At 41.6% G+C, this 26,063-nt stretch overlaps 1 protein-coding gene across 3 annotated transcripts; it reads left to right on the top strand.

Moving 5' to 3' along the window:
• The first annotated feature begins 9,653 nt into the window (after positions 1-9,653).
• Positions 9,654-25,438, top strand: gprc5c (G protein-coupled receptor, class C, group 5, member C). Of its 3 annotated transcripts, XM_083994420.1 has the most exons (7): positions 9,654-9,938; positions 13,204-13,263; positions 14,576-15,044; positions 16,147-16,708; positions 19,872-19,972; positions 21,244-21,384; positions 24,638-25,438. In XM_083994420.1, exons 3-7 carry the CDS (start codon positions 14,601-14,603, stop codon positions 24,668-24,670), a joined length of 1,281 nt encoding a protein of 426 aa, XP_083850546.1. In that variant the 5' UTR covers positions 9,654-9,938; positions 13,204-13,263; positions 14,576-14,600; the 3' UTR covers positions 24,671-25,438. The 3 variants fall into 3 exon arrangements, with proteins under 3 accessions (XP_083850546.1, XP_083850547.1, XP_083850548.1); XM_083994421.1 differs by lacking the exon at positions 13,204-13,263; XM_083994422.1 differs by lacking the exon at positions 21,244-21,384.
• The last annotated feature ends 625 nt before the right edge of the window (positions 25,439-26,063 follow it).

Raw genomic sequence — 26,063 nt, 5'->3', positions numbered from 1 at the left:
TTTCAGAGTCCTCCGTGGCTTCTCTGAGTTACAGGGGGTCTCGGCGTAGCAGTGCCTGTCCATATAACGGTTGCAAATGGATACCAACTGTCTACGTAACAAAAAGACACACCAAAAAACATCCAAATACCTCCATGCTGCTCGTATGTAATGTCCGTCTTGTATTGAAGCCCTGAAATGCGAAATTGTCCTGAAGAAAATGAAATAAGTCTATATTTCAAGCTTGTTTGTAGCCTGCCAGTTCGTCCAAATTTGACGAACCGGGAAGAGGAGCTTCGAGAAGCTTCCGCTACAAAACAAGCTTGAAATATAGACTTATTTCATTTTTTTCGGGACAATTTCGCATTTCGGGGCTTCAATACAAGACGGACATTACACGCGAGCAGCATGGAGGTATCTGGATGTTTTTTGGTGTGTCTTTTTGTTACGAAGACAGTTGGTATCCATTTGCAACCGTTATATGGACATGCACGGACATGCACTGCACAATTTTGGGTGAACTATCCCTTTAATCCAAAAACACTCCGCCGTCCCACGGTCCCTGAACGCTCCTCACCCCCAGGGGACGCAATCTGCGTTCCAGCGGCGACCGTGGACGGCTGCCAGTCCAGTCGGGCCGAGCTGAACCCGACTCACATGAAGAATGTTGTTCCGTGTTGTGATGTCACCGGGTGCTGTTTGTTCGCGTAAATCAGATAAGACGACAAACTATTTATTTTTCTTCTGAAGAATTTGACAAAAACAAAAGAAGGTTGTTTTCTTTTTGGTGTTTTTTTTTTCATTTCCATACATGGTCGTGATGTGGCAGAAGTATTTTTCGATATTGTTATGAGAGAAAAGAAAAGAAAAGAAAAGAAAAAGTGTTTGTTTTCTCTTTGATTGAATCTGGAGTTAAGTCTGTGGTGGGTCAACAGCTGCCACGTCTAATCCCAGTTTCATGATGTCAGGTTGTTAAATTAACCTGCCGTCGTATTCAAACAGAAATAAGAGTGTAAGGTAACACTTTAGATCAGGGAACATATTCACCATTAACTAGGTGCTTATTAACATGCATATAAGTAGCTTACTAGCTCCTTATTAGTAATTATTAAGCACGTATTGACACATTATTCTACATAGCCTTATTCTACCTCTATTACATCATTAATTAAGATTTTTCCTGATATGAACTCCTAATTATGGCTTATTCATTGTAAATTAATGCATTGTTGTTTCTGAATAATGATGTGAATAACCACTGGGTTATTGGGGCAGTAGCACAAGAACAGTCATTCTTCCTTTATCACTCTGAATCAATATAGCAATAATGCATTCATTTACAATGAATAAGCCATAATTAGGAGTTAATATCAGCAAAAATCTAATTTATGGTGTAATAGAGGTAGAATAAGGCTATGTAGAAACGTGCTTAATAATTACTAATAAGGAGCTAGTAAGCTACTTATATGCATATTAATAAGCACATAGTTAATGGTGAATATGTGTTCCCTAATCTAAAATGTTACCGAGTATTAATTTCAAGTGGCTGCTTTTCTCTGTGAGTTGTGTAAAGATGCTGAACGTCCAGAAGACAATCCGCTCTGCCGTGCTGAGCGCAGCCAATCGAGCAAATGTAGAGAAGAAAAAAAAACCTGCAGCTGCTGGAGCGACTGTTTATTTTTCATGAAATGCAACTGGATGGAGCCGAAATGAAGCTCAGTGTTAAAGCAGCAGGAGTGAAGCCGCTGCTCTTCAAACACAGCCGCCACTACATCACCAACAGCGCCGCCTCCGCTCTGGCCAAACAAACCACAGATTTGCCTGATGGTCCGCACAAACACACACACACACACACACACACACAGAGAAAGACTCACATGAAGGTACACACTGTTGTTCAAACACGTGCACTCACTCACACACACACACAAACTTCAACGAGTACATTTCCATTTGCTGCAACAGGAATGTTCTTGTTACATCATTGTGATGTGAAGAGAAACGAACTGTACCAGGAGATCTGCACTTAAAGGTTCAGTTTGGACGGAGCCATATCTGATGTTGACTAAAATGTTTTTTAATTAATGCTGTTGGGAAAAGTGAAGTGTTGTCAGTTTCATTTCTCAACTGTTTTATGGATTTTCACCTGTTTTCTGTCGTCTGACACATGACTGATGATTATACAGATTATATAATTTGAACTAGGCCTGAACAGACATGAACTCATGTTGAAAATTGTTGGATTTGTCACATGTATGGAAATATGTCACTGCCTGAATTTGAAAATTTGAAAATGAATATTGTACGTTATGTTTTTTTTCTTTCTTTTTTTAAGTTTAAAGGGATAGTTCAACATTTTGGCAAATTGGCCCATTGCCCATAATCCCTATGGTCATAGCAGTAGGTTTGTTACCTTTAATTGTCAGTGCAAGATATTTTTAGATATATGAGCTGCTCAGAGCTACGCTACGGAGGCTCATGGGATTTCTTGGTTTTTCCCTCATCAAACTCATCAAATACACAATCCAACAACTCCACAACGCTCTGGTGGACAAGTTGTAACCTGCACATTCACCACGCTATGAGATAATAACACAACGTTACCAGACAGAGTTGTTTTAGAGGGAAAAATAGCTTGCACCAATAATTAAAGGTAACAAACCTACTGCTATGACTTTTATCTGGTATTGTATGTGTCTTTGTATTGTCCCCTTATAATGGACCTGCATAATAAAAAAAAGATTATCTATAGGGATTATGGCAAGGGGCCAATTTGCCAAAATGTTGAATTGTCCCTTTAAGTAACTTTGAAAGTGGCATAAGGTACAAAAATGTGTCTAAAGTTGATTGAAGTTGGGAAAAATCTTTATGACAAATATTTAAAACTGAGTGTTTAAAGTTTCAAACATGAACGACACCTGGTCAAACAGCTGGAATCACATCTGCATCTTGTTGTTCTCTCAATCATTATTATATATATTTTAATTTTTGCCAAGAACAACAGAACAGAGAGTTGGGTCTTGAGCTAAGCAAAGTGTTATGGCTAACAGTGGTAAAAGTGTAATGTTTAGACTAATGTACTAATATTATTTTTATATTGACTATAGATCTAATATTAAATGTGAAAGTTGACCCTCACTGTGCTTCAGCCACCGAACTCTGCAGGTCGAGTTCACCTCTTTAACAGCTTTTGATGATAAAATAAATGGATTGACAGGTTGAAACCTGCTGAGCTACAAAGAGACTGAAGATCTTTAGACTTCACAAAGTGGACAAACATGGAAGCTGAACGTTTATCTCTGCTGTTTGCTGCCATGTCAGAGCTGTTTGTCTCCTGAGTCTGAGATCGTTCGTCTGCACTGATGCTTCAAAGGTTTCCAACCCGACTCGGCCTCCTGTATCTTCCTGGATATTCTCAGACACTTTAAAGGGATACACCAACTTTTTTTTTTTTCCGTGTCTTGCCTCACTCCCGAGTCCATGACCAGCAGATAGACACCATCCTTTCCACTGTGCGTGCAGTAACAATGGAGATAGAGCCGTATCGCCCGTAATTAGCTTAGCTCAAACACTGGAAGTGTATGGGTAGTGTTAGCCTGCCTCCACCTAAAGTCATCAGAGAAACTCTTCAGCAACTCTAAACGGAAACCGGCGGGCCGATCTTCGTCTCAGAGCTGACAAAACTCTCCGGTAAGGCATCTTGAGCGGTCAAATGCCGCTAACGGGACGAGATCGGTCAAAACGGAGGGTTCAAGCAAAGACGCTTTATTTTGGTTCAAGCTAGCTACATCGAGGGTAGGTTAGCTTCCTATTTCAAAGTAAAAGCACAAGTTCTATCGTCATGGTTTTCTGTATGTAAAGGGCTACGTGTGTTTTAGTTTGTGAAAGTAACCGGAAGTGCGTTGGTCACAAAGGCTAGCTTGAGTAGCGCCGAATTCGTCCGAACTGAATTTGTAAACAGCTGGTATTTAGACAAATTAACGACACACTGCTGATCTAAACGGCTACTTTCTCACCTAAACATGTTTGAAATGTTGATAAAGTGATATATTTACAGAGTTTAGAGCTAAAATGAAATCAGCTTCTGACTGCTGATTTCGGCTCGGGTAGGAGGCAGGCTAACACTACCCATACACTTCCAGTGTTTGAGCTAAGCTAATTACGGGCGATACGGCTCTATCTCCCTTGTTACTGCACGCACAGTCGAAAGGATGTTGTCTATCTGCTGGTCATGGACTCGGGAGTGAGGCAAGACACAGGGAAAAAAAATGTTGGCGTATCACTTTAAAGCTTCACTCAGAGATGGAGCCTGAAATAGAGAGTATACACACACACATCTATATCTGCTCCTCTGTCCACTCGTTCAGGGTCAAAGTTTCCCCCTCCACGGTCCCTCATTGTGTTTACTGTAACAGTACCAGACACAGCGTCCGTCCCCCGTGTCCGTCCGTCCCACACTGAGTTCTGAGAGTCCGAACACAGATGTAGATACGAGGCGTTTCTTTGAAGACGCCTCCCGCTGCCTGACAGTCACAGAGGGGGGGGGGGTGTAGTGGCGACGACGGCGGTGTTGGCGTCCACAGAGAGAGAGACGACCGAACAAACACTTAAGGCCGTAATAATAAGACGTTAAGAAGCCGGAGCAGAGGCCTTTGATTAAAGTTTAATGGAGTCCTGCTGGAGCTCAGGAGACGGGTGAGGGGCATTTATTTAGAGAGCGGAGGGTAAACCCTGCTCTCCACACGTCCCCCCCGTCAGCCCGCCATCTGTCCTTTGTGAACTGTTCAAACACCTGGCCGTGTCCGTCCGCCCGCCCCGCAGCAGCAGCAGCAGCAGCAGGTGTGTCGCAGGGAGTCGATGGAGACAAAGACAAAAGCAGCTCAGAGAGAGAGGGACGGACGGAGGAAGAGGCGAAGCGTCCTCTCTCCTCAGCAGCGATAGCATCAGTTTCACACGACTGCGTGTAAATAATGACTCTGCTGAACAGGAGAGCGAAAGTCGTTTGTGCTCATGACGGTTTAAAAAAAGACTTGAGTTTCCGGTCGGTGGCGTTGATGAAGCAGCAGGACGACAAGGCCTAACCCGTTGCCCTACTCTGAATATGACATTTATGAAAATGAAGATTTTAAAGGGACAACGAGGAGTTTGTATTTGGTTATAAAAAAAAAGTCTCATATTAATGTGGATGAATCTACCGTACGTTACCCACTTGTGATTGGGTCCATTTTCGATAAATTTGTTATTTTGTTATTATTATTTTGGGGTTGACTCGCCTGGCAATTCCTACATTCGGTTTCGCGGGTCATGGGAATGGGCTTTATGCACAGCTCCACTACTTCCTGAAATAAGCCAGCTCGTTTATTTCCTGTTTTACATTATTGGACCAACTGATTAATCCAGGTGTGTAAGTCTGACCATTGTTGTGAGGTCAGACACACCTGGATTAATCAGTTGGTCCAATAATGTTAGACAGGAAATAAAGGAGCAGGCTTATTTCAGGAAGTAGCTGAGCTGTGCATAAAGCCTATAACGCCGCCGTATCGCTAGTTGGCATCGTTTATGGTCAGAACTACGACGGTATCTGATCGTCTTCAAACCTCCGACTTTAATTCTTGAACAATGAAAACATTCTTGGCAAATGGTTTCGCTTTCGTCCGTCTTGCACCGGTCTAGGAATTTCACCGTGCGCGCTGAGGCTCATGGGAAACCAGAACTCCTCGTTGTCCCTTTAAGGATGTGGACAAAAAATGAGTTTCCAGCATGAAGAATTAACTTAAAATCTGAAGTTTCATTTACATATATATGTATATGTGTATATAAATATATGTAACTTTAACCCCAGGGTTCAGCTCCTTCCTGCTGCATGAGGTCGTTGGTTTAAAGTTTTGGTTTAATATCGTAAAAGTGAACGCGTCGATTAAAGCTTTGACTTTCTGTCCAGCAGATACATTCAGGATGAATATTTTGGGGGATTTTGCAGATGTGTTTTGTTATTTAGTGGGATATAAATGGAACATGCTCATATTGTAATCTGGTATTACTGTAGCTCATCTGTTTTTCTGATCGTCAGGACTGAGATCAGTGATTGTATCTACACGTGAGGATTTATTCGTTCCTTTAAAACAGTGAAAAATTCACATTTGAACAATTCAACAGTAACAAGTGTTTCCAAAGTACTGGTGACTCTGGTTAATCCACAGAGAATAACTTCTTACTGGAGCTAATATATTCTTTAATCTAACTTCTTTTTTCAATCTCTGAGGAACTTGGACAAGATGTTTTATAGTTGTCATTTTTGAATGTTGTATAATATACATGTTGTAGCTGACAACTAATGACACACGACAGAAGAAACAACTATTGAAAAGAAACGATGGACGGATGAATTCAACCTTTAAACTGCTGAGGAACGACCTGACGTGACCCCTTCACTGTCACGTAACGTAACGTCGGCTGTAAATTCATTGTTTCAAGTGAAGTGAACGTTGATAAATGTAGGAAGAAGCATGTTCTATCTGTGCTGCATGTTGTTGAAGTGGCTTCATGTGCGCTTTGTTTACACTGATCCTCCCTTTTTTCCTTCTGGCACTAATAACTGTAACTGATGTGGAGCAGAGAGATCCGGTCCGAGAGCGGAGAGGAGAGAGGAGGAGAGGAAATAAATGTTTAACACAGGATTTCACTGCTGTTGGTTTATATTGTGCAGCTGGGATGCAGAGTGTGTGTCTGTATCTGTGTGTATCTATTCAGACAATCAAACCAGGATTAAATGCACTGCAAAAACTCAAAATCTTTCCAAGAATATTTGTCTTATTTCTTGTCAAAATGTCTAATTTCTAGTCAAAACAACCCCTTTTCACTTAAAATAAGACTCATCACCTAAAAATTTACTTGTTTTTAGATCATTTTCACTTGAAATAAGTAGAAAAATCTGCCAGTGAAAGCAAGTTTTTTTGTGTTTGTAATTAGGAAGAAAAACTTGCTCCACTATCAGATTATTTTAAGTGAAAATCTGCTTGAAAGAAGTAAAAAGTGTCTAAAAACAAGCTGCTTTTTAATGTGATGAGTCTTACTTTAAGTATAATTAGTTTTGTTTTGACTAGAAATGACATTTTGACTAAAAATAAGACAAATATTCTTGGTAAGATAGTAGATTTTTTGCAGTGTGTGCATCTCTAAATGTTCAGCTGCAGGAGGTTTTTAGATGAATGAAGTATTAAAGTGAAGTGAGTTTCCGCTCTGAGGTCGAGGTCGTCCTCTTCTCCTTCTTCCTGCTGCTGCTTCGTGTTCATTGGTTTAATTAATGTAGAAATAAAATAAGTAGAAAAGCTCGGTGAAGCTCTGACTAATGAGTTTGTCCTTGTGGCGGATGACTCACCACAGACTTCTCTCTCTCATGTTTCTCTGGGGTTTTTGGTGGATCGGTTCGGTCGATGCACCGGCGTCCGTGACGACCTCAATCGATGACATCATTGAAGGGGTGGAGGTGGGGGTGGGTGCAGCAGGCTCAGGAAGCGAGGCGGTGGCGGTGGAGGAGGAGGAGGAGGAGGAGGAGGGAGCGGAGGTCAGACCCGGACACTGGAGTGACGACAGACAAAGTGAAAATGGATCTGATCTGTATCAGGACACTTCAGGATAATTAACGGTGTCGAGGAGCCAGAAGAAACCGAGACAGAGAGAGAAACCAGAGTCTGAAACCAGTTAGAGGGAAAAATTTCACTTATAAAAACAAATAATTATGGTCATTGTACAAATATAAAATAGTTTGGTTGCAAATTTTGGAGATAATTCTGTAAAACACACATTGGAATAGTTCAGCCAGACGTCCACATGGTGGCGCTGTGGGATCTGGATCCACAACAAGAATGATCATTTGTTCCAGAACAGCTTTTCATCAACAACTGAGAATCAATACATTATTATTTACCATATAATAAGAATATTGTCAGAGCAAACAGATCAATAATCAGAATCTGTTTATTGCCAATTGAAAAGACGAGAGGATGAAAAGACGAGAGGAAACATTAAAAAAAAGATGAAACACTGAAGTTTTATGAAGTGATATAGAGAAATATTTTTGTCAAAAGATTAATAATAATCATACACTCACATATATTGAAGGTTTGGGGTTTCAAGGTACAAATGTAGCAGAGTTAAGGTTAATTTTTTTTTTGCATATTTCTAGTTTAAATGCCCTACTTCCATCATATAATATCACTGTAGCAGGAACTTTTTACATTTTCTATAAATTTCACCTGAAGGTTTAAATCCCTAACATTTTACAGTGTAGAATAAAAATATGTAAAACCCTATAATATTTGTTACCACATTTGAAATGTCATCTAATGAAAACTTGGGACACGCTACGGTTCACTTCATTTAGGCTATTTGCATTTTAATATTGATGCAGGTCAGAACATTTGCATGTGATTATTGTTTATTGTGATGTTTCTTTGTCTTGTCTGAAATGACCTGAGTTTACATCTTCAAACCGCTTCAGAGCATCACAGAGGAAATCGGTGTTTGCACAGTTTGACAGAGACTTACAGGTGAACAAGCAGGTTAAGTGTCCACATCAGGACCAGCAGCACGACGGGACAACAGGACCAGGACCAGGTGGAGCAGACGTCACAGGCCTGAACCCGCGTCTGGCGCCGTTTGGTGGAGACAGGACAACTTCCGGTCACCTGGTGGCGACTTCCGGAAGGAGATTTTTTTTTTTTAATAGTTAAATTTAGGGCTATAGAAACAATTGGCATAGTACAGTGCAATGCCAAATAAACATAGGCTACAGACAAGCATTAGAAATAGCTTCATTAGTAGCCTACAGAAGATTCAAGTTTGCTTGTAAAAAATAAATAAATAGCCTAGGCTACTAAATGAAAAACAGAGAGAGAGAAGAAAAGATAGGAGAGAAAAAAAAGGGGGGAGAGAGAGCTAGGGGGATGTAGTGAGGTCACACTGCAAAAACTCAAAATCTTTCCAATAATATCTGACTTATTTCTTGTCAAAATGTCTCAATTTCTAGTCAAAACGAATCTCTTTCCACTTAAAATAAGACTCATCACCTAAAAATTAACTTGTTTTTAGATCAGTTTCACTTGTTTCAAACTAAATAAGTAGAAAAATCTGCCAGTCAAAGCAAGTTTTTTGTGCTTGTAATAAGGAAGAAAAACTTGCTCCACTATCAGATTATTTTTCTACTTATTTAAAGTGGAAAATATCATTGAAAGAAGTAAAAAGTGTCTAAAAACAAGTTACTTTTTATGTGATGAGTCTTATTTTAAGTAGAATTAGATTTATTTTGACTAGAAATGACATTTTGACTAGAAATAAGAGAATTATTCTTGGTAAGATATTTGAGTTTTTGCAGTGCAAGCTCCTCAACTAATTCATGAAGTTTCATAGCATTATTTTTTTTCTTCCATACATTTTAAAGAAGAGAAATGGTGACACACACAGCTCCTTATGAAAGATTCGGGGCCATAATAACTTTGATTGCGGAAGGAGAAACGACGCTGCTGAGTTTTGACCACCAGGTGTCTCTCTCCACACACCACACACACTGCATGCTGCTGTTAGGAAGAGAGGGAGGGAGGGAGAGAGAGAGAGAGAGAGAGAGAGAGAGAGAGAGAGAGAGAGAGAGAGAGAGAGACCATCACAGCAGCAGCACAGTCACGTCGCGAGGAGACGGAGGAGGAGGAGAAAAAAAAGGATTCATAAACTTTTTAAATCTTCATGTTCATGTCTTCAGAGACCTGACCTGGGATCAGTCTCACCTGTTTGAACAGAGTCACCGCCGGAGGAGAGGTCAAACTTTTTACTGACTCCATCATCATCGATATCATCATATTACTAGGCTACTATAATTATTTTACTGTGGATGATTCACGCTCGGCAGCAGGTGAAGTGAAGCAGCGTTTGGACACCAGAGACCTGAAGCAGCAGCGAACACACAGGTACCTGAACGCACCACGACCACCTTCATGTTCACTCAAAAAAAAAAAGAGTTATTAATGCTTCTTTAAAACCTGATTTCCGGGTATTAAACATCTTTTATTGCAGATCTAGTCAACATTAAGTTCACTTTACAGGTTCATACTCAGGATATTTTCCACTGTGTGTGTTTGTGTAACGTTCAGGTTGAAGTGTGTGTGTTTCAGTCTGTTGACCACTGTGTGTGGAGTCTGTGTGTGTGAAGAGTTCCTCTTCAGGTCAGATGCATCACATTCTTCATGTTGGTGTGAGAGCAGGTTGAATCTGTTCACTGTGCTCAGCCATGTAAAGAACAAACAGAGTGACAGACAGAACTGGAGTTTGTTGAGCTAAATGTAGGTTTTTAGTTCAGTGACGCATCATCAGACTCTTTTCTGGCTGGTGTAGAAGGAAGGAGGACAGCAGGTTATATAGACTCATAGGTAAATGAACTGATAACAACTTATATGCATTTAAATTTACATAGTACTGTGTATATATGTGACATTTAGTAGGTCACGGCAGCACAGAGAAGTTTCTGTTCCTCATTTTACCTGTATTCATGGTGACTACACTGCAAAAATTCAAAATCTTACCAAGAATATTTGTCTTATTTCTTGTCAAAATGTCATTTCTAGTCAAAATAAATCTAATTATACTTAAAATAAGACTCATCACATTTAAAAAGTAGCTTGTTTTTAGACACTTTTTACTTCTTTCAAGCATATTTTTTTCACTTGAAATAAGTAGAAAAATCTGATAGTGGATCAAGTTTTTCTTTCTTATTACAAGCACAAAAAACTTGCTTTCACTGGCAGATTTTTCTACTTATTTCAATTGAAAAATAGTTTGAAACAAGTGAAAACTGTCTAAAAACAAGTGAACTTTTAGGTGATTAGTCTTAAGTGGAAAGAGATTAGTTTTGACTAAAATTGAGACATTTTGACAAGAAATAAGACAAATATTCTTGGAAAGATTTTGAGTTTTTGCAGTGTATGGTTTTAAAAAAAATCAGCAGATCTACCTATGTTGTCAGGATACTAGTATTGTTTTCACGAGCCTAAACAAATCTGCAGATGAAGATCATGCAAAGTGACCAAAAGCTCATAAACAGACAGTAAACTGACTGATTCTGTGGCGAAGTTGTTGTTGTTTTTCCAGTTATTGCTGTTTCCAAAGGTGAACGTTGGTCCGACACGACCTCTTGTTGAGAAAAAGCAAAAGTTTCATTCATGAGTCTTGGTGAAATATTGAAGGAATTAGAGGTTTCATGTCCTTCTGTCCATATGAACCAGCTCATCTTTTCTCTTCTCTCTCTTATCTCCACACCTTCCTATCTCTCCTGTGTTTTCTACCTTGAGCTTTCAGAAATTGCAGTCGTGCCATAAAACAGTAGATAATAGGTAGGGCTACTTGAGATCTCCATGGTAACAGAGGTCACAGTGAGTTGTGAAGGGTGGGACTGATGTTACAGCATCATCATCATTGGGTACCTTCGTTCTCATGCGATCAGAGGTCACACCCTCCAGTGAAAACAGGTATTAATGTGTATTAGTTGAGTTTACTGAAGGTTCAGTCAAACCTGCACAGAGACACACAACAGGTTAGAAAGAGGAGAAGAGTTACAACGACTGAACTGAACGTCCACCACTTAACTTTTATCGATCCGGCTCTGAGACTGTCCTCAGATCAGTGTCATTGGATCTGACGTGGGACAGGGAGAGACGGAGACAGACGGACAGAAGAAAGACGAGATCGAGCCCGATTAGAGACGTAGATCCACTAGAGTCTCTGATTTGATTGATTTGTGCATGTTTTCGATTGTAAATGTTGTGTTGTGGTTAAAACCAGCTAACCCGAGACCGAGTCGAGACCATTTTCAAGACTATTACTGTATTCAGTCCCAGTCCTCATAATAATCATTATCATCATTATTCCTCGGCTAAAAAGAAAAGATGATTTGATCTAAAATCTAAACCATATTTAAAGGGATAGTTCAACATTTTTGGCAAATTGGCCCATTGCCATAATCCCTATAGTCATAGCAGTAGGTTCGTTACCTTGTCGGTGCAAGTTGTTTTTAGAACGGCGGAGCAGAGCCGTGAGCTGCTCAGAGCTACGCTACGGAGGCTCATTATGGGATTTCTTGGTTTCGAACTCATCAAACTCATCAAATACACAATCCAACAACTCCACAACGCTCTGGTGGACAAGTTGTGACCTGCACATTCACCACGCTATGAGATAATAACACAACGTTACCAGACAGAGTTGTTTTAGAGGGAAATACAGAGACTGCTTGATGAAAAACTGTCCCTGAAGGCAACGCGAATCAGCGGTTTTGCATGAATTTCCCTCTAAAACAACTCTGTCTGGTCTGTCTGTCTTGTTGGATTGTGTATTTGATGAGTTTGAAACCAAGAAATCCCATGAGCCTCCATAGCGTAGCTCTGAGCAGCTCACGGTTCTGCTCCGCCGTTCTAAAAACAGCTTGCACCGACAATTAAAGGTAACGAACCTACTGCTATGACTATAGCGATTATTATGGCAATGGGCCAATTTGCCAAAATGTTGAACTATCCCTGTTTAATGTAAACAAAGTTTGGATTGAACAGAAGAACACAGCACAGAACCTGCTGAAGTCTCCTTCCACTGTCGACACCAAGTTGTTCAGATGGTTTAACACAAGCAGATACTTTATACAACTATTTGAATTATCTGTAACTTGTTGAATTACATCACAGAAACCAAAGTGACACAGAGACATTTGTGGTTAAAAAAAAGAAAGATGTCACTGCAGCTGTGGTCTTGATGGTCTGCAGAAAACATCCAGAGTGCAGTGTGTTTGAGTACTACAGTACAACACTATGTAAATGTAAAAAGCCACAGTGTTGAGGTCTGATGCTCTTTCACCTCATTGGTTCAAGTCTAAACGTTTAGATCCTGTTAATGTTTGACATCAGAGTTGGGAAAAGGTCCAGAGTTTGACATTCCTCCTACATTTTTTTAATGCCGCTGCTGCTGTGAGTGTTATTGTTTCATATTTTCTGGACAAACACTGTGACAAAGAGTTTTCTCCCATGGGTTTCCACTGACTCACACCGGTGTAATGTTTACTCGATTGGGTGGAGGCGACAGAATCCTAATCTTGGATTGGTGACGTATATTCAGAGTCCAGGTTGTTATAAAGACCAGTCCACATCGGACCGTTCCCTCACTCAGACCCTCCCTATTTATCTACCTGAACAGGTGCTGCCGAGCTCCCACAGCCAGCGGTGGACAGTAACGGAGGAACGGAGGATTTCTTTGGTATTTATTATTCTTCCTTGAATAAATTTCCAAGACAAATATTTTTTACTTTTACTCAAGTTAATTTCTAGGAAGGCTGAAAAGTACTCGTTACTTTCAGGTCTGCTCTTTTTCTTTATTTCTAAAATCCTATTGGACACAAGCTGTGTTTGTCAGAGAAGGAAACCCTAACCCCTAAAAGCAGCACATCAGTGCAGCTGCTTTCAAAGAGTTAATTCTCACAAACAAGAGTTAAAAGCTCCTTACATTCATTTAGAAAAAATTATAGTAATTCGTGGATGTGGAAAATAAGAAATTTACTCTTACTCTTAGGCTACTTAAAGTAGATTTAAAAGCATGTACTTTTGGATACTTAAAGGAGAACTCCGGTCATTTTTGACCCGTAAATCGTTGTCCTGATGGTCACCCGGTGTTGGTTGGAGCAAAAAACGCGACTAAAATTGATGCAGGCAAACCGGAGTTACACCATGGCTACCCGGCGCTAGGGATAGCCACAACGCTAAAGTATGGGGGCAATTTTTTCAACCACAACAAACACACAAAAAACTATCAAATAGTTTATGGGTTCAGTAGTGTGTCATAAGGATTCGAGTCATGTATCATAGATATTTGATTGTTTTTTGGGTGTTTGTTGTGGTTGAAAAAATTGCCCCCATACTTTAGCGTTGTGGCTATCGCTAGCGCCGGGTAGCCATGGTAACTCCGGTTTGCCTGCATCAATTTTAGTCGCGTTTTTTGCTCCAACCAACACCGGGTGACCATCAGGACAACGATTTAGGGAGTTCTCCTTTAAGTACCTTTAGAAGCAAGTAGCCTACTTTTTTACTCTTACTGGAGTAACATCGACTGAGCTACTTTTACTTGTTACGGAGTAAATTTTGACCAGTAGTATTTAGGGCTGGGCCAAAAAATCAATTTTTATATTAATCGCGATTTTTTTCTGGCGATTTTTTTGGACGACCAATCTTTATTGTACGGTCATGTATTCTGTGCCATTACACTCGACAAAGTCAAACCGGCCTGTTGTGTTCGTTTGTTCACAGATATCTATGAGAACAAACGAACACAACAGACAAACTGATGTGATGTGTGTATTGTTTTTTGTAAATATGACTTATTATGATGTATTGTCAAGTGTTTGGTTCAACCTGCTCTTGTTCAAGGAAAGAAAATCACAATAATTGAAATATAAAATCGCAATTCTTGGTAAAACCGAATCTCAATACTTGTTTAATCAGAATCGCAATTTAAATCGAAACGGGACCCAAAAATCGAGTCAAAAGTCGAGTACTCTGTCCATCTCTGTCCGCAGCGTCTCTTCTCTTTTAACGGACCCGATGGCGGCCAACGCCACCGACACCCCTCGGGGCTGCGGCCCCAACGTGGACTCTCTCTACTACAACCTGTGTGACCTGGGCGCGGCGTGGGGCGTGGTGGTGGAGTCGTTCGCGGCGGCCGGCATCGTCTTCTCCCTGGTGCTGTTCATCTCGCTGCTCGCCAACCTGCCCTTCATGAGGGACAAGAACCGGCGCAGCTCGGTGGCGCTGCACGGCTGCTTCCTGCTCTGCGCCGCCGGCCTCTTCTGCCTCGCCTTCGCCTTCATCGTGGGGAAGGACTTCGCCACCTGCGCCTCGCGGAGGTTCCTGTTCGGCGTGCTGTTCGCCGGCTGCTTCTCCTGCCTCCTGATGCTGAGCGTGAGGCTCAACGTCCTCGCCAGGCGGAACAGCGGCCCGCCGGCCTGGGCGTTGTGTCTGGGGGCGCTGGGGCTGTGGCTGGTGGAGGTTAGTTAGTTAATAATAATAATACATTTTATTTATACAGCGCTTTTACAGCTCTCAAAGACACTTTACATAAAACCAAATACAGAGGAAATAAAATACAACAACAAAAATACATAGTGCTCAGTGCAGAGAGGAAGAAAGAGAGACAAATGAAAAATACATAGAAAGGACAAACAATGTGCAATAACTATGTGTGTTTGTGATTAAGAAAACTGATGGGGGGCACAGAGAAAGACAGCTAAGGTTACAGGTTAAAAGCAGATTTAAAAAGGTGGGTTTTGAGTGATGATTTGAAGGTGGATGGGTCAGAACAGTCAGTTAGTTTATTTCGGTCTTGACATGTCACCTCATTTTACGTTAAAAATTAGATCACACAGAAATACATCAGCTAGGCAATTAAGGTCTTTAAAGGCAACAAAAAAAACAAAAACAAAACAGAACAAAAGGGATAGGGATAGTTCAACATTCTGGCAAATTGGCCCATTGCCGTAATCCCTATAGTCATAGCAGTAGGTTCGTTACCTTTAATTGTCGGTGCAAGCTATTTTTAGAACGGCGGAGCAGAGCCGCGAGCTGCTCAGAGCTACGCTACGGAGGCTCATTATGGGATTTCTTGGTTTCCCTCATCAAACTCATCAAATACACAATCCAACAACTCCAAAACGCTCTGGTGGACAAGTTGTGACCTGCACATTCACCACGCTATGAGATAATAACACAACGTTACCAGACAGAGTTGTTTTAGAGGGAAATACATGCAAAACCGCTGATGCGCGTTGCCTTTAGGGACAGTTTTTCAGCAAGCAGTCTCTGCATTTCCCTCTAAAACAACTCTGTGTGGTAACGTTGTGTTATTATCTCATAGTGTATTTGATGAGTTTGATGAGGGAAACCAAGAAATCCCATGAGCCTCCGTAGCGTAGCTCTGAGCAGCTCACGGCTCTGCTCCGCCGTTCTAAAAATAGCTTGCACACTTTGTCTTTTATTGAACATTTTCTGAATACAGTCAGGCAGTATGTTGTTGTTCATTTTGAACATAAGTTGTGCAGTTTTGAAGTCCACCATTTCTTTAAATTTGAGTTCATATGTATTTATAAAAAAGGTCGTCATCAACACCGAGTGGCTCATCATCACCGTGGTTCGCCATCCGCTGCTGCTGCTCAACGCCACGGGCGAAGGCGACGACGGAGCCACGGCGACGCCCTGCAACATCGCCAACCAGGACTTTGTGATGGCGCTGATCTACGTGATGACGCTGCTGCTGGCCGTGCTGGTGTCCAGTCTGACCGTCATGGGCGGTAAACACAAGCAGTGGCGGAGCGAGGGCGGCTGCCTGCTGCTCTCCAGTCTGCTCTCCGCGGGGATCTGGGCCGCCTGGATCGCCATGTATGTCTACGGGAACGAGCGGCACGGCGGCGGCCCCCGGTGGGACGACCCCACGCTGGCCATCGCCCTGGTGGCCAACGGCTGGGTGTTCCTCGTCGTCTGCACCATCCCTCAGATCTGCTGCCTCTCCGGCGACGAGGACGAGGACGGCCAGCAGAGCTACGGCGGAGAGCTGTACCCGAGCCAAGGAGCCGGATACGAGACCATCCTGAAGGAGCAGAGCTCCCAGAACATGTTCATGGAGAACAAGGCCTTCTCCATGGACGAGCCCAACCAAGGTATGTACTGCTACACTTCTCTGTGTGGTTAAAGGGATAGTTCAACATTTTGGTAAATTTGCCTATTGTCATAATCCCTATAGTCATAGCAGTAGGTTCATTACCTTTAATTGTTGGTGCAAGCTATTTTGAGATTGGCGGGGCAGAGACGTGAGCTCTGCACGGTGCGTGGTATTTTCGCATTTCCCTCACCAGACTTGTCAAATACACAATCCAACAACTCCAAAACGCTCTGGTGGACAAGTTGTGACCTGCACATTCACCACGCTATGAGATAGCTAATCATAGATAGATAGATAGATAGATAGATAGATAGATAGATAGATAGATAGATAGATAGATAGATAGATAGATAGATAGATAGATAGATAGATAGATGGATAGACAGATAATCATGTAAAATTACGAGACAGAGTTGTTTTAGAGGCAAATGCAGCCAGAACTACTTTCCAGACACGGCTGCTGGGTGGAGGAATTTCAAAAGCGCAAGTAGTTCTGAGTATTTGCTTTATGTGTTGTAATGTGACATAATTATACATGATTATCTCATAGCGTGGTGAATGTGCAGGTCACAACTTGTCCACCAGAGCGTTGTGGAGTTGTTGGATTGTGTATTTGATGAGTTTGATGAGGGAAACCAAGAAATCCCATTAGCCTACGTAGCGTAGCTCTGAGCAGCTCACGGCTCTGCTCCGCCGTTCTAAAAACAACATGCACCGATAATTAAAGGTAATGGACCTATACTGCTATGACTATAGGGATTATGGTGATAGGACAATTTGCCAAAATGTTGAACTATCCCTTTAAATACAATCTCTCTTTATCCAAATCTAGGGCCTGTCACTAAAAAACTGATTGCCATGACTACAGCAATCACTTTGCATATGACACATTATCCACACACACAGTCAAACTACAACTATAAAGTAAAATCTTGTATCGAATCCTCTGACCGGTGGTTTTCTTGTACGTCGTGTCCTTTTGTCTCCGTCTGTTTAGCTTTATAATAAGCTTATCAGAGATTATACGGAATCGACCTTGTGCAGATAAGTGATGAGAGGAAGTCTGGAGCTCACAGAACAAATCGTCTCACCACGAAACGTCCTCAAAAGGTTGTTGTTGGGTTTTTTTGGCGTTTACGTGATGAGGCGGCAGAATCTGATCCTGAGCTCCACAGGATCTGATGGTGCAGTAATAAAAACCCAGACTGAACAGAAGTCACTCAGACAGAGGAGGAGGAGGAGGAGGAGGAGGGTGGTGGTGTTGTATAGCCGCTAAATGTCCAGGAAGGACATCGGTGATGTTTAGGTGTTTAGGTTTGAGAAGATGTTGAAGACCAGTTTGTGTTTAGCTGTTTCTATGAAGGCGTGGCACATTTGTTGATGTGGTAGAAGGCCGAACCCTCACCAAGCATGGCCTCTGTTGCCTCGTCAATCATATGAAATGGTACAGCTGCACTGCCTGTCTCCTAAAGTGGGCGTGGTCACCCGTCCCCCCAACCTTGTGTGTGGATTTATAAAAGTTGTCAGTAGCAGAAAGTGAGCTGTTTTTATTTTCTTATGATTACATTAAATGTGTACACAGGTAACAGTCATATTAATTTAACATTATGAAAATGAGTTAGCGTGAGTGTTTGCAAAACAGAGACAGGTCTAGAACAAAGTTTGTTTTTACTCGTTTTTACTTGTCAAAATGTTCAGTAGAGATGTGTCTTGTGTAAAATGAGTCTAATGTTTACTTCACTGACTATGGAGCCAAAGAATCAACCATAATCTGAGCTCACGTTCACTTTTCCCATTGGAGTCAATAGACTTAAGACCTGCTGCTGCTGCTGGTCTCCTAAAGGGGGCGGAGTCACGGTCTGCTGGTCTCCTAAAGGGGGCGGAGTCATGGGCTGCTGGTCTCCTAAAGGGGGCGGAGTCACGGTCTGCTGGTCTCCTAAAGGGGGCGGAGTCATGGGCTGCTGGTCTCCTAAAGGGGGCGGAGTCACGGTCTGCTGGTCTCCTAAAGGGGGCGGAGTCACGGTCTGCTGGTCCCCTAAAGGGGGCGGAGTCATGGAGAAATCAACGGGACACAGAGACAGGAAACTGACTCGTAGTGGAGCGTCTTTGGATGAACTGATCTTGGTGTTTTTTGCCGCCTTTTTACTTTTATCAATGAATCTATCGCTGTGTCCAATTTTCATTTCACTACTCACTATATATAGTTGACCATATAGTGAATACTGCTGGATGTTTAGTGAGAATTCAGTAAGCAAGCAACCATAATGCATTGCGGTCCTGCATCTTGGTCTTGACGTGGATCTATTATAAGAATTCATTAAACAATTCAACATAAACAATTCCGAATTGTTCATATAATACATCCACAGGGTCTTTATCGAGGTCGGTTTTGATCTGCAACGTTTTCATTATGTGACAGTTAAAACGTAATTAACTGCGTTGTGTGTTTTTATTTCACCAATGAGCTCACTATATATAATTCCTCTATATAGAATAATTCACTATATAGTGAATGAGTGAATGATTTTGGACGCAGCTTCTATGATATGAAAATATTCAGATCTTGATTCATGATGAGTAACAACATCCATCACATAAACTCTAATGTTTTTCTTTTACATTGTGAGTTCAGTCTAACAAAACAAAAAACAGTCAATAATCAACGACATTGAAAATGAGGGTAACCTCAATGTCTCTCGAGAATAAATAAAGGTTATAATCGATAGCCTATCAACAGTGATGAGGACGTGACGACTGGTTCACACGTCTGTTTCCCAGAGTTCCCTGCTGCGTGCGACCGTCCCTGTTAGTGAGTGTTTGCTGCTGTCGATGTGGCATCTGTGTCACATCACTCCACCACAAACATCACACCTTGTGTTTGCACTGTCTCCATGGTGACAGAGGCGTAGCAACAGTTTCATTAAAGGGAGGGGGGGAGAGGGGGGGGGGGGGGGGGGGGGGGGGGGGGGGCGGTATCTGACATGTGGCAAAGTGGCATCATCATCATCATGAGGAGAGAGACAGAGACAGATCCCTGTGGTGACTCAGAGCTGTGGATCTGAAATGACTGTTATCACACACAACACACCTCACACAGTTATCTCGCTGGGCGGGGGCGATGACATCATAATGACGTCCCTCCCTCTCGTTTCCTTTTGCAGCAGCCAAACCCGTGTCCCCGTACAGCGGCTACACGGGCCAGCTGCGCAGCTCCGTGTACCAGCCCACGGAGCTCGCCCTCATCACCAAGGCCATCGGAAACGTGAGTACACACCCCCCCCCCCCCACACACACACACACACACACACACACACACACACACACACACCCCACACACACACACACACACACACACACACACACACACACACACACACACTTTGTTTACACAGGTCTCCACATTTGAATGCAGCCCAGCGGCCGGTCAGTAGCTGTTTATCAGTAACAGGTGTCTTTCTGCTGAGGGAAATGTAAACAAAACGTCCTCCATGTTTGTCTCTAACTTGAATGAATCAAAGTGAATCAGATCCAAACTTCAGCTGCAGACATGAGAAGCTGCTCACCTGTAGCTCACCTGTAGCTCACCTGTAGCTCACCTGTAGCTCAATGTGAACCAGGGTTGTTATAGTTCACTAAAACTAAGACTACTGTACACTGCAAAAAAAAAACCTCAAAATCTTACCAAGAATATTTGTCTTATTTTTAGTCAAAATGTCATTTCTAGTCAAGACAAATCTCTTTCCACTTAAAATAAGACTCATCACATTAAAAAGTAGATTGTTTTTAGACACTTATTACTTCTTTCAAGGATATTTTCTCTTGAAATAAGTAGAAAAAAACCAAGAATATTTGTCTTATTTCTTGTCAAAATGTCTCAATTTTAGTCAAAACTAATCTCTTTCCACTTAAAATAAGACTCATCACCTAAAAATTAACTTGTTTTTAGATCATTTTCACTTGTTTCAAACAAATTTTCAATTGAAATAAGCAGAAAAATCTGCCAGTGAAAGCAAGTTTTTTGTGCTTGTAATAAGAAAGAAAAACTTGCTCCACTATCAGATTTTTCTACTTATTTCAAGTGAAAATTAGCTTGAAAGAAGGGAAAAGTGTCTAAAAACAAGCTGCTTTTTAATGTGATGAGTCTTATTTTAAGAGGAAAGAGATTTGTTTTGACTAGAAATGATATTTTGACTAGAAAATAAGACAAATATTCTTGGTAAGACTGTTTTTGCAGTGTGGAAGTTCTCCTAAAACTTGAAAAACTAAAACCAAGACGAAGACTAAATTTAAAAAATGTTTTAAAAAAGCAAACAAAAAAACTAAATGAAAGTAAAAAAGTAATAACATTTATTAAAACTATAATAACCCTGATGTGAGCCAGGTTCCCCCCCCCCCCCCCCCCCCCCCCCCCCCCCCCCCCCCCCCCCCCCCCCCCCCCCCCCCCCCCCCACACTGCCCCTCCTGCCCCTCCTGCCCCTGTAGCTCCTGTAGGTGTAGTTAGTAGTTAATGATTAACCTGCTGACTCCATGCAGCCGCCCTCGGACCCGTCCTTTGACCTGGTCATTCCCAGAGCCTCCACCAACATGGCCGCCGCCGGCAGCGGGAGCCGGCCCCCCACCCCCCACACCGCCGAGGCCCGGAACGCCGCTTTCACTCAGACAAACGGGAATAGCGTAGGTCGCCCCCCCGAACCCTCCTTCTCCTCCTCCTCCTCTTCTTCTTTACTCCTCCTCCTCCTTCTCTTCTTTACTCCTCCTCTTCTTTACTCCTCCTCCTCCTTCTCCTCCTCTTCTTTACTCCTCCTCCTTCTCCTTCTCTTCTTTACTCCTCCTTCTCCTCCTCTTCTTTCCTCCTCCTCCTCCTTCTCTTCTTTACTCCTCTTCTTTACTACTCCTCCTCCTCCTTCTCTTCCTCTTCTTTACTCCTCTTCTTTACTCCTCCTCCTCCTTCTCTTCTTTACTCCTCCTCCTCCTCTTCTTTATTCTTTACTCCTCTTCTTTACTCCTCCTCCTCCTCCTCCTCTTCTTTACTCCTCCTCCTTCTCCTCTTCTTCTTTACTCCTCTTCTTTACTCCTCCTCCTCCTCCTCCTCTTTACTCCTCCTCTTTACTCCTCTTCTTTACTCCTCCTCCTCCTCCTCTTCTTTACTCCTACTTCTCTTCTTTACTCCTCCTCCTCCTCCTCCTTCTCCTCCTCTCCTTTACTCCTCCTCCTCCTCTTCTTCTTTACTCCTCCTCCTCTTTACTCCTCCTCCTCCTCCTCCTCTTTACTCCTCCTCCTCCTCCTCTTCCCTCCTCCTCCTCCTCTGTTCCTCCGTGCATGGCGACCTCACCGCTCTCCCGTTGTCTCCATAGCAACTCCTTCTGCAGGTTGACGATGAATCACTTCTTTGTCTGGGTTTTTTTTTTCTTTTCTTACCTTGTTGAGCTCGTTCTCTCACTTCATCTCCTCCGTCTGTTACCTGGAGCGACCGCACTCTCCTCTTCTTTCTTTTCTTTCTCTTCTTCTTTCTTTTCTTCTTCTTCTTTCTTTTCTTCTTCCTCTTCTTTCGTTTCGAACTTGCTTTTACCAGTGTGCTGAAAAACTGACAGAGTATCTATTTATTTATTTATGGGTTGATTGATTGATGTGGGGTTGTTTGTGTTGATGTATGTATGTGTGTTTATTGGTGTGGGTTGTAAATAAATAGATGAGTCTGTAGTTGGGTAGAAGGAACAGCTGATAATTGTCCTGTGATTGGTAAATAAAGTGTGGTTGTAAAAATCAAAATCTTCTTTCGTTTCTTCTTCCTCTTCTTTCTTTTCTTCTTCCTCTTTCTTTTCTTCCTCTTCTTTCTTGTATTTTCCTCTTCTTTCTTTTCTTCTTCTTCTTCTTTCTTTTCTTCTTCCTCTTCTTTCGTTTCTTCTTCCTCTTTCTTTTCTTCCTCTTCTTTCTTTCCTTCCTCTTCTTTCTTGTCTTTTCCTCTTCTTTCTTTTCTTCTTCGTCTTTCTTTTCTTCCTCTTCTTTCTTTTCTTCTTCCTCTTTCTTTTCTTCCTCTTCTTTCTTTTCTTCTTCCTCTTTCTTTTCTTCCTCTTCTTTCTTGTCTTTTCCTCTGCTTTATTTTCTTCTTCCTCTTCCTCTTCTTTCTTTTCTTCCTCGTCTTTCCTTTCTTCTTCCTCTTTCTTTTCTTCCTCTTCTTTCTTGTCTTTTCCTCTTCTTTCTTTTTTCTTCCTCTTCCTCCTCTTCCTCTTCTTTCTTGTCTTTTCCTCTTCTTTCTTTTCTTCTTCCTCTTTCTTGTCTTCCTTTTCTTTCTTTCTTTTCTTCTTCCTCTTCTTTCTTTTCTTTTCTTCCTCATCTTTCCTTTCTTCTTCCTCTTTCTTTTCTTCTTCCTCTTCTTTCTTTTCTTCCTCCTCTTTCTTTTCTTCCTCTTCTTTCTTGTCTTTTCCTCTTCTATCTTTTCTTCCTCTTCTTTCTTTCGTTCTCCTACATCTTCTCCTACATCTTCAGTCTTTCTTTCTCTAACTCCAATAATGATGGTGGCGGGGAGCGTTTGATTCTGGTGTCGTAGTAGATGATGAACTCTTTGTGCTACATGTGAATAATCTTGATCTTTTAAACTCTCTCTCTCTCTCTCTGTAGTTGTTGCTCCTTCATGGTCGACTGCAGCTGTGTGTGTTCGTCGTGTTGTGACTCAGTGAATTCAAATTTCAGACTCTGGATCTGAATAGGCAAAACGTTGCATGACTCTAATTTTCACATTTATTAAAAAAAAAGAAAACACAGTGGATTTCGTGACCACTGTTGTTCTGCTGCTTTGAAAAAGGCAAATTCCTGCTTGTAGTGATGAATATACACAGCTGCTGTTCTCCATGAACGAGTCGTCCAGAGCAGAGCTGCGTTGCTCTAAAAACCTCTTTATAAAGAGCTAAAGCGGAAGCAGGAAGTAACGTCGCCATGGGACCTCAATTCGGGAAAAAGTCTCCATGTAGGTGAACGGGAGTCAAAGTTTTATTTCGTGATCCGACTGAATTGTGCCATGAGAAAAAAAATCTGACCTCTACCTGTTTAAAACATCACGTTTCATGAAGAGAAATCAGCAGTTTGTTGTAAAACTATTGTAAAATAAAGTTTCGAAGAATCTGTAACCAGAAAGACTACAGGTCGCGTACACTGCAAAAACTCAAGATCTTTCCAAGAATATTTGTCTTATTTCTTGTCAAAATGTCTCAATTTTAGTCAAAACTAATCTCTTTCCACTTCCACACACGGTCGTCACACTAAATACATTCTTCCGTTGCCGTTTTACGATAAACTGCTGATTTCTCGGCATGAAACGTGATGTTTTAAACAGGTAGAGGTCATATTTTTTTCTCATGGCACAATTCAATCGCATCACGAAATAAAACTTTGACTCCCGTTCACCTACACACTGCAAAATCTCGAAATCTTTCCAAGAATAGTATTTGTCTTATTTCTTGTCAAAATGTCTCATTTTCTAGTCAAAACTAATCTCTTTCCACTTAAAATACGACTCATCACCTAAAAATTAACTTGTTTTTAGATCATTTTCACTTGTTTCAAACTAATTTTCAATTGAAATCAGTAGAAAAATCTGCCAGTGAAAGCAAGTTTTTTGTGCTTGTAATAAGAAAGAAAAACTTGCTCCACTGTCAGATTTTTCTACTTATTTAAAGTGGAAATCTGCTTGAAAGAAGTAAAAAGTGTCTAAAAACAAGCTGCTTTTTAATGTGATGAGTCTTATTTTAAGTGGAAAGAGATTAGTTTTGACTAGAAATGAGACATTTTGACTAGAAATAAGACAAATATTCTTGGTAAGTTTTTGCAGTGCATGGATGGATTTTTACCGAATTGAGGTCCCATGGCGACGTTACTTCCTGCTTCCGCTTATTGTCATTATTTTGTCTTATTTCTATCTCTTCTTCTGCAGGGGAATGGTCTGCATAGGATGTCCCAGTGGTGAACACACCCCCCACCCCCCCTCCCACCACCACCACCTGGATCTCAACACCCCCATCGATCTGGTTTCAGCTCAACGTCTCTTCATTTGCACTGACTGACTGTTTGTTGTGGTTCTACTGAGCTGGCTCTAAGTGGAACCGTCATGTGGAGGTGAACGCCGGGTCGCGACCGGCCGCCGATGGAAAAACAGCTCAACCTCCTATTGACTGAAACCCCCCACACACACACTGGGTATCAGACAGTGTGTGTGTGGGGGCTTTGCTGCAGAACAAAGACTTTTTGCACCGGTGGCCGTTCACAGAGACGATGAGCTCCGTGCTGACCGCGCACAGCGGCGGCAAAACACATGTTGGACTCAACACACACACACACACACACACACTGTAAACAACTGTAAACACCTGTCGCTGGCTGCAGCCTGAACACAAAGCAGATTTAACTCTAGGAGTCGATGAATAATATACTATATTTTTGTGCCTGGATTGTGAATATTGTGAATAGCGATACGAGTTCACACACACACACACACTGCAAAAATTCAAAATCTTACCAAGAATATTTGTCTTATTTCTAGTTAAAATGAATCTAATTATACTTAAAATAAGACTCATCACATTTAAAAAGCAGCTTGTTTCTAGACAATTTTTACTTCTTTCAAGCATATTTTCACTTGAAATAGTAGAAAAATCTGATAGTGGAGCAAGTTTTTCTTCCTTATTACAAGCACAAAAAACTTGCTTTCACTGGCAGATTTTTCTACTTATTTCAATTGAAAATTTGTTTGAAACAAGTGAAAACTGTCTAAAAACAAGTTAACTTTTAGGTGATGAGTCTTATTTTAAGTGGAAAGAGATTAGTTTTGACTAGAAATTAGACATTTTGACAAGAAATAAGACAAATATTCTTGGAAAGATTTTGAGTTTTTGCAGTGCACACAGCTACTGTCAAGGAATTAATGTAAATATGTTGTTTAATGTGTCAATGCATGGAAGCACTGTATGAATGTGTATATTTAATACTATTTATAGCACTGTGTGGTGCTATTTAATTATTTTAATCTAATTTCTGCCAATGAAACAGTGGTGAGAAGAAGCGGCCGACTGGTTTCAGATCAGTGTGTATCTTTCTGTCCTGGAAGGTAAAATCTGAGCATGCTGCTGTCGTCAGGGTAACGTTACCGAAAACTGATGATGCAGCAAAGACACAAAACAGTTTCACTTCACAAACAACTTCTTCAGAAACTCACAACTCAACACAAGTGTTTCTGCAGGACACAGTAAAGTGAGGGGGCAGGTTAAAGGCTAATGCTAAGCTAAAGGTCCATGTGATCAATAACATGTGAAGCATGTGATTGGTAACCTGGTGGCCTGTAACTTTAATTTACAGGCCACTAA

This window comes from Trachurus trachurus (genome assembly GCF_905171665.1).
Source record: "Trachurus trachurus genome assembly, chromosome: 19".
Taxonomy (NCBI): domain Eukaryota; kingdom Metazoa; phylum Chordata; class Actinopteri; order Carangiformes; family Carangidae; genus Trachurus; species Trachurus trachurus.
This window is presented reverse-complemented; position numbering and strand designations above follow the sequence as displayed.